Source organism: Leucopleurus acutus (assembly GCF_964270905.1).
Source record: "Leucopleurus acutus genome assembly, chromosome: 11".
NCBI classification, from domain to species: Eukaryota; Metazoa; Chordata; class Mammalia; order Artiodactyla; family Delphinidae; genus Leucopleurus; species Leucopleurus acutus.
Window position 1 is genome coordinate 79,465,965 of NC_139152.1, and position 14,273 is coordinate 79,480,237.

General features: G+C 38.1%; 1 protein-coding gene across 1 annotated transcript in view; it reads left to right on the top strand.

Moving 5' to 3' along the window:
- CFAP54 (cilia and flagella associated protein 54) overlaps positions 1-14,273 on the top strand; it is a gene marked incomplete at its 3' end in the record, with an annotated part of 303,390 nt that overhangs the window by 74,490 nt on the left and 214,627 nt on the right. The window contains exons 20-22 of the mRNA XM_082850839.1: positions 7,625-7,801; positions 11,719-11,811; positions 12,070-12,255. Of these exons, the coding sequence (XP_082706965.1) occupies positions 7,625-7,801; positions 11,719-11,811; positions 12,070-12,255 (456 nt within the window). The remainder of the gene's footprint in view (positions 1-7,624; positions 7,802-11,718; positions 11,812-12,069; positions 12,256-14,273) is intronic.

Below are 14,273 nucleotides of genomic sequence, written 5' to 3' on the forward strand. Positions count from 1 at the left end.
TATTCCTTTAACATATTGTTAGATCAATGTATTAGTATTTTATTTAGGACGTTTACATTTATATTTGTAAGGAGATTGCTCTATGTTTTTAAGTGCATTTTTTCAGGTTTTGTTATCAAAGCTATAATAATTTTAGAATATTCTCTGAGGAGCTTTCTCTATAGTTAGAAATTTAAAAAATGGCATAGGAATTAATCAGTTCATTGATATTCAAAATATTTTAAAAAATAGTATCAGTTGAGACTGACACTTGTGGGAAAGTCTTTTTGGATATCGTTTTTGGATATCTTTCCCAGTTTCTTTCATCATTATTCCTGTGTTCAGGTTTTTCTTCTTGAGTCAGTCACTGGCCATTTGTGTATCTTCTTTGGAGAAATGTCTATTCAAACCCCTTGTTCATTTTTTAATGGCGTTGTCTTTTCATTATTGATTTGTAATGGTTCTTAATATATTCTGAATACACGTCCTTTATCAGATATATGATTTGCAAATATTTTGTCCCATTCTGTCAGTTGTCTTTATTTTTTTGATGGTATCATTTGAAGTTTTAAATTTTGAAGAATTTCAGTTTACCTACTTTTTCTTTTGGTGTGCTTTTGGTGTCATATCCAAGAAACCATTGTTTAACTCAAGGATGTGAAGAAATTTACTCCTATATTTTGTTCTAAGAATTTTATAATTTTAGCTCTTATATTTGGTTCTATGATTCATTTTGAGTTAACTATTTGTATATAATGTGATGTATGGGTCTCACTTCCTTCTTTTGCTGGTGGATGTCTAATTGTCCCAGCGCAGTTTTTTGGAAAGGCTATTCTATTTTCTATCATTCAATTTTTTTTTTTACATCTTTATTGGAGTATAATTGCTTTACAGTGGTGTGTTAGTTTCTGCTTTATAACAAAGCGAATCAGTTATACATATACATATGTTCCCATATCTCTTCCCTCTTGCACCTCCCTCCCTCCCACCCTCCCTATCCCACCCCTCTAGATGGTCACAAATACCTGAGCTGACCTCCCTGTGCTATGCGGCTGCTTCCCACTAGCTATCTATTTTACGTTTGGTAGTGTATATATGTCCGTGCCACCCTCTCGCTTTGTCACAGCTTACCCTTCCCTCTCCCCATATCCTCAAGTCCATTCTCTAGTAGGTCTGTGTCTTTATTCCTGTCTTACCCCTAGGTTTTTCATGACTTTTTTTTTCTTAAATTCCATATATATGTGTTAGCATACGGTATTTGTCTTTCTCTTTCTGACTTACTTCACTCTGTATGACAGACTCTGGGTCCATCCACCTCACTACAAATAGCTCAATTTAATTTCTTTTTATGACTGAGGAATATTCCATTGTATATATGTGCCACATCTTCTTTATCCATTCATCCGATGATGGACACTTAGGTTGTTTCCATCTCCAGGCTACTGTAAACAGAGCTGCAATGAACATTTTGGTACATGACTCATGAATTATGGCTTTCTCAGGGTATATGCCCAGTAATGGGATTGCTGGGTCATATGGTAGTTCTATTTGTAGTTTTTTAAGGAACCTCCATACTGTTCTCCATAGTGGTTGTACCAATTTCACTTTCAGATTTTTCATCACTAGTGTATAGGAATGCCAGAGATTTCTGTGCATTAATTTTGTATCCTGCTACTTTACCAAATTCATTGATTAGCTCTAATAGTTTTCTGGTAGCATCTTTAGGACTCTCTATGTATAGTATCATGTCATCTGCAGACAGTGACAGCTTTACTTCTTCTTTTCCGATTTGGATTCCTTTTATTTCCTTTTCTTCTCTGATTGCTGTGGCTAAAACTTCCAAAACTATGTTGAATACGAGTGGTGAGAGTGGGCAACCTTGTCTTGTTCCTGATCTTAGTGGAAATGCTTTCAGTTTTTCACCATTGAGGATGATGTTGGCTGTGGGTTTGTCATATATGGCCTTTATTATGGTGAGGAAAGTTCCCTCTATGCCTACTTTCTGCAGGGTTTTTATCATAAATGGGTGTTGAATTTTGTCGAAAGCGTTCTCTGCTTCTATTGAGATGATCATATGGTTTTTCCCCTTCAATTTGTTAATATGGTGTATCACGTTGATTGATTTGCGAATATTGAAGAATCCTTGCATTCCTGGAATAAACCCCACTTGATCATGGTGTATGATCCGTTTAATGTGCTGTTGGATTCTGTTTGCTAGTATTTTGTTGAGGATTTTTGCATCTATGTTCATCAGTGATATTGGCCTGTAGTTTTCTTTCTTTGTGACATCCTTGTCTGGTTTTGGTATCAGGGTGATGGTGGCCTTGTAGAATGAGTTTGGGAGTGTTCCTCCCTCTGGTATATTTTGGAAGAGTTTGAGAAGGCTAGGTGTTAGCTCTTCTCTAAATGTTTGATAGAATTCGCCTGTGAAGCCATCTGGTCTTGGGCTTTTGTTTGTTGGAAGATTTTTAATCACAGTTTCAATTTCAGTGCTTGTGATTGGTCTGTTCATATTTTCTATTTCTTCCTGATTCAGTCTTGGCAGGTTGTGCATTTCTAAGAATTTGTCCATTTCTTCCAGGTTGTCCATTTTATTGGCATAGAGTTGCTTGTAGTAATCTCTCATGATCTTTTGTATTTCTGCAGTGTCAGTTGTTACTTCTCCTTTTTCATTTCTAATTCTATTGATTTGAGTCTTCTCCCTTTTTTTCTTGATGAGTCTGGCTAATGGTTTATCCATTTTGTTTATCTTCTCAAAGAACCAGCTTTTAGTTTTATTGATCTTTGCTACTGTTTCCTCCATTTCTTTTTCATTTATTTCTGACCTGATTTTTATGATTTCTTTCCCTCTGCTAACTTTGGGGGTTTTTGTTCTTCTTTCTCTAATTTCTTTAGGTGCAAGGTTAGGTTGTTTATTCGAGATGTTTCCTGTTTCTTAAGGTAGGATTGTATTGCTATAAACTTCCCTCTTAGAACTGCTTTTGCTGAATCCCATAGGTTTTGGGTCGTCGTGTCTCCATTGTCATTTGTTTCTAGGTATTTTTTTATTTCCTCTTTGATTTCTTCAGTGATCACTTTGTTATTAAGTAGTGTATTGTTTAGCCTCCATGTGTTTGTATTTTTTACAGATCTTTTCCTGTAATTGATATCTAGTCTCATAGCACTGTGGTCGGAAAAGATACTTGATACAATTTCAATTTTCTTAAATTTACCAAGGCTTGATTTGTGACCCAAGGTATGATCTATCCTGGAGAATGTTCCATGAGCACTTGAGAAAAATGTGTATTCTGTTGTTTTTGGATGGAATGTCCTATAAATATCAATTAAGTCCATCTTGTTTAATGTATCATTTAAAGCTTGTGTTTCCTTATTTATTTTCATTTTGGATGATCTGTCCATGGGTGAAAGTGGGGTGTTAAAGTCCCCTACTATGAATGTGTTACTGTCGAGTTCCCCTTTTATGGCTGTTAGTATTTACCTTATGTATTGAGGTGCTCCTATGTTGGGTGCATATTTACAATTGTTGCATCTTCTTCTTGGATCGATCCCTTGATCATTATGTAGCGTCCTTCTTTGCCTCTTCTAATAGTCTTTATTTTAAAGTCTATTTTTGTCTGATATGAGAATTGCTACTCCAGCTTTCTTTTGGTTTCATTTGCATGGAATATCTTTTTCCATCCCCTTACATTCAGTCTGTATGTGTCTCTAGGTCTGAAGTGGGTCTCTTGTAGACGGCATATATATGGGTCTTGATTTTGTATCTATTCAGCCAATCTGTGTCTTTTGGTGGGAGCATTTAGTCCATTTACATTTAAGGTAATTATCGATATGTATGTTCCTATTCCCATTTTCTTAATTGTTTTGGGTTCGTTATTGTAGGTCTTTTCCTTCTCTTTTGTTTCTTGCCTAGAGAAGTTCCTTTAGCATTTGTTGTAAAGCTGGTTTGGTGGTCCTGAACTCTCTCAGCTTTTCCTTGTCTGCAAAGGTTTTAATTTCTCCATCAAATCTCAATGAGATCATTGCTGGGTGGAGTAATCTTGGTTGCAGGTTTTCCTCCTTCATCACTTTAAATATGTCCTGCCAGTCCCTTCTGGCTTGCAGAGTTTCTGCTGAAAGATCAACTGTTAACCTTATGGGGATTCCCTTGTGTGTAATTTGTTGTTTTTCCCTTGCTGCTTTTAATATGTTTTCTTTGTATTTAATTTTTGATAGTTTGATTAATATGTGTCTTGCCGTATTTCTCCTTGGACTTATCCTGTATGGGACTCTCTGTGCTTCCTGGACTTGATTAACTATTTCCTTTCCCATATTAGGGAAGTTTTCAACTATAATCTCTTCAAATATTTTCTCAGTCCCTTTCTTTTTCTCTTCTTCTTCTGGAACCCCTATAATTCAAATGTTGGTGCGTTTAATGTTTTCCCAGAGGTCTCTGAGACTGTCCTCAGTTCTTTCCATTCATTTTTCTTTATTCTGCTCTGCAGTAGTTATTTCCACTATTTTATCTTCCAGGTCACTTATCTGTTCTTCTGCCTCAGTTATTCTGCTATTGATCCCATCTAGAGTATTTTTAATTTCATTTATTGTGTTGTTCATCGTTGCTTGTTTCATCTTTAGTTCTTCTAGGTCCTTGTTAAATGTTTCTTGCATTTTGTCTATTCTATTTCCAAGATTTTGGATCATCTTTACTATCATTATTCTGAATTCTTTTTCACGTAGACTGCCTATTTCCTCTTCATTTGTTAGGTCTGGTGGGTTTTTATCTTGCTCCTTCATCTGCTGTGTGTTTTTCTGTCTTCTCATTTTGCTTATCTTACTGTGTTTTGGGTCTCCTTTTTGTAGGCTGCAGGTTCGTAGTTCCCGTTGTTTTTGGTGTCTGCCCCCAGTGGCTAAAGTTGGTTCAGTGGGTTGTGTAGGCTTCCTGGTGGAGGGGACTAGTGCCTGTGTTCTGGTGGATGAGGCTGGATCTTGTCTCTCTGGTGGGCAGGTCCACGTCTGGTGGTGTGTTTTGGGGTGTCTGTGGACTTATTATGATTTTAGGCAGTCTCTCTGCTAATGGGTGGGTTTGTGTTCCTGTCTTGCTAGTTGTTTGGCATAGGATGTCCAGCACTGTAGCTTGCTGGTCGTTGAGTGAAGCTGGGTGTTGGTGTTGAGATGGAGATCTCTGGGAGACTTTCGCTGTTTGGTATTATGTGGAGCTGGGAGGTCTCTTGTGGACCAGTGTCCTGAAGTTGGCTCTCCCACCTCAGAGGCACAGCACTGACTCCTGTCTGCAGCACCAAGACCCTTTCATCCACACGGCTCAGAATAAAAGGGAGAAAAAGTAGAAAGAAAGAAAGAGAGAGAGAGAAAGAAAGGAGAGAGGGAGGGAGGGAGGGAGGAAGGAGGGAGGGAAGGAAAGAAAGAAAGAAGATAAAATAAAGTACGATAAAATAGAAGTTATTAAAATAAAAAATAATTATTAAGAAAAAAAAATTTTTTTAAAGAAAAAAACAAAAAACGGACGGATAGAACTCTAGGAGAAATGGTGGAAGCAAAGCTATACAGACAAAATCTCACACAGACGCATACACATACACACTCACAAAAAGAGGAAAAGGGGAAAAAATCATAAATCTTGCTCTCCAAGTCCACCTCCTCAATTTGGGATGATTTGTTGTCTATTCATGTATTCCACAGGTGCAGGGTACATCAGTTGATTGTGGAGGTTTAATCCGCTGCTTCTGAGGCTGCTGGGAGAGATTTCCCTTTCTCTTCTTTGTTCTCACAGCTCCCAGGGGCTCAGCTTTGGATTTGGCCCCGCCTCTGCGTGTAGGTCATGACCTGAGAGCGTCTGTTCTTCGCTCAGACAGGACGGGGTTAAAGGAGCAGCTGCTTCCGGGACTCTGGCTCACTCAGGCCGGCGGTGGGGGGCGGAAGGGAGAGGCACGGAGGGCGGAAGGGAGAGGCACGGAGGGCGGAAGGGAGAGGCACGGAGGGCGGGGCGAGCCTGCGGCGGCAGAGGTCGTCGTGACGTTGCACCAGCCTGAGGCGCCCCGTGCGTTCTCCCGGGGAAGTTGTCCCTGGATCCCGGGGCCCTGGCAGTGGCGGGTTGCACAGGCTCCCTGGAAGTGGGTGTGTGGATAGTGACCTGTGCTCGCACACAGGCTTCTTGGTGGCGGCAGCAGCCTTAGCGTCTCATGCCCGTCTCTGGGGCCCGCTCTCTTAGCCGCGGCTCGCGCCCGTCTCTGGAGCTCCTTTAAGCAGCGCTCTTAATCCCCTCACCTCGCGCACCAGGAAACAAAGAGGCAAGAAAAAGTCTCTTGCTGCTTCGGCAGGTCCAGACTTTTCCCTGGACTCCCTCTCGGCTAGCCGTGGTGCACTAGCCCCCTGTAGGCTGTGTTCACGCTGCCAACCCCAGCCCGAGCTTCAGTTCCCAGCCCCGCCTGCCCCGGTGGGTGAGCAGAGAAGCCTCTTGGCCTGGTGAGTGCCGGTCGGCCCTGATCCTCTGTGCGGTAATCTGTCCGCTATGCCCTCCGCACCCCTGTTGCTGCGCTCTCTCTCCTCCGCGGCTCCGAAGCTTCCCTTCTCCGCCACCCGCAGTCTCCGCCCGCGAAGGGGCTTCGTAGTGTATGGAAACCTTTCCTCCTTCACAGCTCCAGCCCACTGGTGCAGGTCCCATCCCTATTCTTTTGTCTCTGTTTATTCTTTTTTCTTTTGCCCTACCCAGGTACGTGGCGACTTTCTTGCCTTTTGGGAGGTCTGAGGTCTTCTGCCAGCGTTCAGTAGGTGTTCTGTAGGAGTTGTTCCACGTGTAGATGTATTTCTGGTGTATCTGTGGGGAGGAAGGTGATCTCCGCGTCTTACTCTTCCGTCATCTTCCCCTCGTCTCCCCTCTATCATTCAATTTTAATCTTTACTTGGGTTTTGGCTTTAGTGCTCAGAGTCTTTGCTTTTTAATTTTATGTAAAAGAGGAGTTTAACTCATTTACATATATTATTATTGGTGTTATAGTTAGCCTTACTATATTTATTTTGAAATATTATTTAGATTTTCTGATTTTTATGTTTTTTTGTTTCATGTGATATCACTAAATGTGTAACCTTTTAAAAAGGTGATTGCTTTTCCTTTAGGTTTATAGAATAAGTATTTTTGTATATTTTATTTGTTTTTGCTGATAGTAAGAAACCATCAATAATTTGGTTTTAAATAATTTTATAAACCACATATACCAATAGTCATTACTTGAGAGTCACATTTCAAGTTGCATTGAGTGTAGGTATATAGTTCATAAGTATCAATGCAGATAATATTGTTACAAAATTTTTAAGGACAATGAAATATGATTGCAGATATTCAGAGGGTTTGATTTGAAAATGAAATATATTAATGTATGATAATGATGATAAACATGTTAGACATATAAATATAATGTCATTGCCTTAATAGCTATTTTTTACTTGGCCTTATTTATTAGCTATTTTTTTACTTCTGGAAAATCTAGCTATTTTTTACTTCTGGAAAATCATTTACTACTTGAAATATGTATACCACTGAGCATCAAAAAATACATATATCAAGATAATGTTTAACATCACCAGAATTCTCCAAATACAATGAAGTTCAAGCTCTTGAAATGTGATTTCCTATTTTCACACTTTATTATAGGAAGCATATTCTTTAATTGAGAAGACCGAAGCAGAACAAAGTGTACTGTATTCATATCAGAAATATGTGGAAATTGCCAAAAGAAAGAAAAGCAGAGTACCTCCTCCACCCATCCTGCTAGCCCGAACTCATTGTTCTGTGACATTAAAACCTGCTCCATTTATTTCTGATGTTAAGGTATGTTGTCTATTATGACCTTTACCTCACGGAAAGCAACGTAAAGTGCTTTTATGACTATAATAATGAATACTTTTATTGCTTTTAGGGCTTGAATAATCTTATTGATTGATATAAACACTGAACACTGGGATTAGTATTCCAGTATCTTTAACTATCTGTAGTTTCTTCATGACCCTTTTTCCTTTATGCTGTTTCCCTTTTGGCTCCTTATAGCTTCACTATAAGAAACTTACTCCTGTATTGCTACACGCAGATATATAGTAAGGAGAAATGAGAGAGAAGCATTTTGAAGTATCTTCCTTACCATGACACAGTCATATGCTGACATCCTAGTGTGCTCAACTTCAAGAAGGTTTCCTTGAGATAGAATCAGGCATTTGAAGGGTATAGAAGTTACTCTGAGAGCCAATGATGAAGATAAGAAAATTTGGGGGTGGTGAATTTAGAGACTCTTCCGAAAGTTCTTCTGTGTAAATGGGGATCCTTTTTTTTTTTTCCTGGTACGCGGGCCTCTCACCGTTGTGGCCTCGCCCGTTGCAGAGTGCAGGCTCCGGACACGCAGGCTCAGCGGCCATGGCTCACGGGCCCAGCCGCTCCGCGGCATGTGGGATCTTCCCGGATCCGGGCACGAACCCGTGTCCCCTGCATTGGCAGACTCTCAACCACTGCGCCACCAGGGAAGCCCAATGGGGATTCTTTTAATGCAAACAAATGATAATTCCAACCACATTATAAGTCATAATTCTTTATGTATTTATTGAAGCTCTTTCTCCTAGCCCCAGTGCCTTGGAACTTAGCCTAAATGGGACTGTTATTTGAGATTTAGTTTCCTCATAAGCATTTGGTTCCACCTAATTTATATTTTAAATATTACATTTTCCTCTTTTGGGTGATGAACACATGCTCTTTGGTGTTGTAGAAAAAACAAAGTTGTTTCTTTGTTATTCTTAGGATGTTCTGCTTGAACTTAAATACATCGTCTTGATATAGTGGAAAGGGCATGGGCTTTGAAGTCAGACAAATACAGATTTAAAATTCTAGCTCTACCCCAGCAGTATGACCTTACGAAATCTAAATATACTTTCTGAGTGTTTTTTTAAAATTTGCTTTTGTTATCTTTTCCATTTGTAAAATGTTTCTTCTGTGAAAATTAAATGAGATATTATAGCATATTCTTGGCATATTAACCGATGTTCTTCCATCCCTTGTATTAAACATATGTAGTAAAGTTAGCTAAAATCAGTTAATGAGGTTATACACTGTGATTATATTATCTGATGATTTTTTTCCATAAATTCTGTCCAATGAGCATTATTGAGTGTCTGCTATCTGTCAAGCTCTATGTGAGGTAACGTATAAAAATAAACACAAATAAAGCATGGTTCCATATTTTGAGAAGCTTCAGACTAATGGGAGGTGGACATCAGTGAGAAGTAATACCACCTTCATAATGCCTTATAATTGGAGGAGTAGAAGCAACATTCATCCTAACTGCTATAATAAATGCATTATTGCAGTTGCTAATAGTTTTAAAATTCAACTTTGGATTTTGGGGATCTGTTTAAGAATAAGGATCACTGACTTCGGAAATTCAGTACAGAACTAAGACTGGATGATTTGCCAAGAGTTTTCGTTTGTTTTTACTTGAATGTTTTGATTTATTTAACCAGGTTCTTATTTTTTATGTATCTCAAATTAGTGACTAGTTTATTTCATAATGCTTATTAATAGGAAGGCATAAGCATCCCATACTTGACCTGTACTTGTAGGACTTGTCATCAGCACATGATGTGAAGTTGATGTATATTATATTTTGGTGAAGTTGTGTGCTCCTGGAAATTATACCTTCTGTTACCCACTCCATAGCACTAGATGGTGCTATGGACTTAAATACCTTTTCTAGTTTGAGATTTCAGCCATCTTTTGTTTTATCAAAACCTCTTGTTAAGGCATTTGTTGCATTAACATCTGTTTTAATGGTTGAAAATGCTAGTGTTACTTGTAAACTTTTATTTCCAAAGCTAGTGGTGGTTTGTCCATGGTGTCGTTTCTCTTACATAGACTCTAAGGACATAGTCTTCTAATAGTTTCACAGACTAAGATGTTTTCATCTGTGGAACACAATAGGAATATAAAGCCTGCTTGTAAAAATGCTTTTAGAGAAAATTTACCCTTCAAATTCTGGATTGTATGTAGAGCTTAACTTGGAGCAATAATGATCTAAGTCAGGAGTCTGCAACCCCCGGGTCACGGACTGGTACCGGTCTGCGGCCTGTTAGGAACCGGGCCACACAGCAGGAGGTGAGAGACGAGCGAGCGAATCTTCATCTGCCGCTCCCCATCGCTCCCTATTGCTGAGATTACCGCCTGTACCATCACCACACCGCCACCCCCGCCCCGCCCTGGTCTGTGGAAAAATTGTCTTCCACAAAACCAGTCCCTGGTGCCAAAAAGAGGGGGGACCCCTGATCTAAGTCATAAAACACCATCTTTTGCCTTCCCCCTCCCTGCCCCATGGTACTCTTGTTGCATGAAAAATCAAGGAAAGGTAGTTTCTAAATTTTTCTGAGATTCAGCTGAGTTTTTTTCTCCTGGCCTCCAGGTTCCAAATTCCTTCAACATTCTCTTTGTCCTCGAAATTCTGCCTTTCCTAATGCTCTTTAATCACCTGAGAAATTTTCTTTGGAAACACAAAACTTCGGCTATTTGTACCAGACAGTCTTATTCATTGAGACTAGGCAGGCTTAGGTATATGTAATTTTAAAAAATGGTTGATTCTGTACAAACTGTATTTTAAAAAATGATTCTTGTGCATAGTCAGAGTTGAGAACTACTTGTGCAGACAAGATACAATGAGGATTCTTCCATTGACCCAGAGGAAGAATTAGCGGGCTAAGCTGTAAGAGGCAGTTGCTTCTTAGAGACAATTACATTTCCCTTATTTTCCATTTTAGGAGTTGAGATGTTGTGAGGTGGAGCCTTTGGGAAAAGGGAATGCCACAGTGATGACAACCCTTCCATCACTAATCCCTGGACAGTATGGCTCCTAATAATGCTTTTCCCTAGGTATCAACTCTCTCCCTTACCCCCTACAGTGAGAATAGTGCATTACCATGAGGAATCTCCATTATTTTGACATCTTGGCAAAAAGACCATTGTCTAACCATTTAATCAAGTTTAATTGTTTCTGTGTAATTTGCATTTTGCTTTTGGTTTACATCTGTATTTAAGAATTGTCAAAAGAATATCATGTTTCAGAAAATTTATAAACTAGAGAAAAAAAATTATCTGTAATCTTACCGTTTTATCATCCGAACTCTACTACTATTCTTATTTAGGAACATTTTCTTCCAGGCTTTTTCATATGTATTTTTACATTTTACTTAAAATACTACAGTTTAGTATCTTGCTTTTTTTACTACCTGCTTTTTGTCCCATATTATTAAATAAAATATGAAAATCATTTCGGAGTAGGTCTTTTTTTTCATCAAGATGATGTCATCTTTGGAGTCACTCCCTGCCACTGTCAGATCTTGGGCAAGTTATTGAACGTCTCTGCATCTCCATCTTTTGTAAAGCAAAATAGCAATAGAAATCCTATCTCATAGGGATGTTTCAGATATGAAAAAATATATGTAAATTTCCTAACAATGCTTAACACATAGGAACTGCTCACTTAATAGTAGTTAAAAATAATTAATAATGAATACTATTTTAGTCTTGGTGGTCCCAGGTAAACTATATTTGTCTTTTTTTAAAGAGTAAATCTAAGTATTTTTATAAACTTAGGTTTCATGTTTTAAAACTTGAATAGTTATATTTTTATGTAGAAAAGTATTCCTTTTGCCACATCATGATAAAAGAAATTGAGTGCTTTGTTAAACAGATGACGGGCTCATCTCTCTCCGTGGCAGGTCTCCTGGTACTGCATTTTGGGTTGCAAAGCAGAAGGGAGCTATGGAAAAGTAAGACTGAACAATAATCATCTCCCAAACTCGGGAGAAGCGGTACGTCGAATTAAAAAAACCTCAATGTCAGGAAATCTTACCAAAAGTCTCATTAATGACAATTGAGTGTTGTTCATTTTTCTCCTTTATGTAGTCATTATTTCAGTGAATTTGTCTGATTTCATCTTGAGTCATAACTAAAATCCAACAGTAAATGAAAAAGGTTTTCTTCCCTTAACATAAAGAGGTCACTTAATTATATTTTTAAAGACCCGTTTAATTTTCCATGCATAACTTGAAATATGTTTTTGTTAATAGATACCGGCTGATGGCAAAAGCATTTTTGAAGTAAAAGGTTTAGAAACCAATGAAAAATACATCTTTGCAATTGCTGCTTATTGTTCTAATGGAAAGCTTATTGGTGATGCTATTGGGGAGACGACTAAACCAATTCTGGTTTACCCACCTCTTTCTGCTGTTACTGCTCGGATGTTACTAACACAGGTAGAAAAGATTTCTTCTAATTTTTTCCTCTGTTTTTTCCCGTTAAGCAGTTACTAAGTAATTTCTGATGAAAAAACAGTCACAGCAGATATTCTAAAGCTCCTGTAATATATATTTTCCATGATTGCAGTTTAGTCTCATAAAATATAAATCGTTCCTTCTTGTATTCATGAGTTTGCTTTTTACAATAACACTTTTTTCCTGGATTTTAAATGCAACACACATTGATTTTAGAAATTTTGGAAATAAATGTTATCTGTTTTCCTGTCATCCAGAGTAGCAGTTCTTAAGCTGAAGCAATTTTGGCCCCTGGGGGGACATATATGTCAATGTCTGGAGACATTTTTGGTAGTCGCAATCTAGAGGAGTGCTGCTGGCATCTAGAGGGTAGAGGTCAGGGATGCTGATAAGCACCCTACAGTGGAAAGGGCAGCACCCCTCTCCCAGCAAAGTGTTATCCGGTCCAAAATGTCAACGGTGCGAAGGTTGAGCAACCCTGATCCAGAGATATGCTTTTCTTTGTGTGTGTATGTATACATACACACATATATATATCTACAGACAATATGTACATAGAAATATATACACATATGTATGTGAATTTATGTATAATATATAATTTTAGTCATAGTGTACATATTATTTTACATCTGATATTTCCATTTAATACATAATTGACTTTTTTCCATTCCATTAAGTATTCTTTCAAAACATAATTTTTAACATCTGCATGGTATTGCATCTTAAAATATATCACAGTGTAGTATATGTATACACAATGGAATACTACTCAACCATAAAAAAGAATGAAATAATGCCATTTGCAGCAATGGATGGACCTAGAGATTATCATACTTAAGTAAGTCAGAAAGAGAAAGACAGATACCATATAATATCACTTATGTGTGGAATCTAAAATATGACACAAATGAACTTGTTTATGGGACAGAAGCAGACTCGCAAACATAGAAAACAAACTTGTGGTTACCAAAGGGGAAAGGGGGTGGAGGAAGGATAAATTAGGAGTTTGGGATTAACAGATACAAACTACTGTATATAAAATAGATAAACAATAAAGTTCTACTGTATAGCACAGGGAACTATATTCAGTATCCTGTAATAAACCATAATGGAAAAGAATATGAAAAAGTATATGTGTATATATATGTATAACTGAATCATGTTGCTGTACACCAGAATCTAACACAACATTGTAAATCAACCATACTTCAATAAAAATATATATATCAGTTGTTTTACAATATTGTGTTAGTTTCAGGTGTGCAGCAACATGATTCAATTATATATATGTATGTATTCTTTTCAGATTATTTTCCATTGTAAATTATAAGGTATTGAATATAGTTCCCTGTGCCATACAGTAAATACTTGATGATTATTTATTTTATGTATAGTAGTTTGTATCTGTTAATCCCATACTCCTAATTTATCCCTTTCCTCCTCCCTTTCCCCTATGGTAACCGTAAGTTTGTTTTCTATGTCTCTGAGTCTGTTTCTGTTTTGTAGATAAGGTCATTTCTGTCATATTTTATTTTTTTATTTTTATTTTTTGCGGTATGTGGGCCTCTCACTGCTGTGGCCTCTCCCGTTGTGGAGCACGGGCTCCGGATGCACAGGCTCAGCGGCCGTGGCTCACAGGCCCAGCCACTCTGCGGCATGTGGGATCTTCCCGGACCGGGGCATGAACCTGTGTCCCCTGCATCGGCAGGCAGACTCTCAACCACTGTGCCACCAGGGAAGCCCCATATTTTAGATTCTACATATAAGTGATATCATATGGTATTTGTCTTTCTGACTTACTTCACTTAGTATGGTAATCTCTAGGTCCATCCATGTTGATGCAAATGGTAATATTTTATTCTTTTTTATGGCTGAGTAATATTCCGTTGCGTGTGTGTATGTGTGTGTGTATGTATTTACATATCACATTAAACCAATCATCTGTTGATGGGCACTTGGGTTGTTTCCATGTCCTGGCTATTGTAAATAGTGCTGCA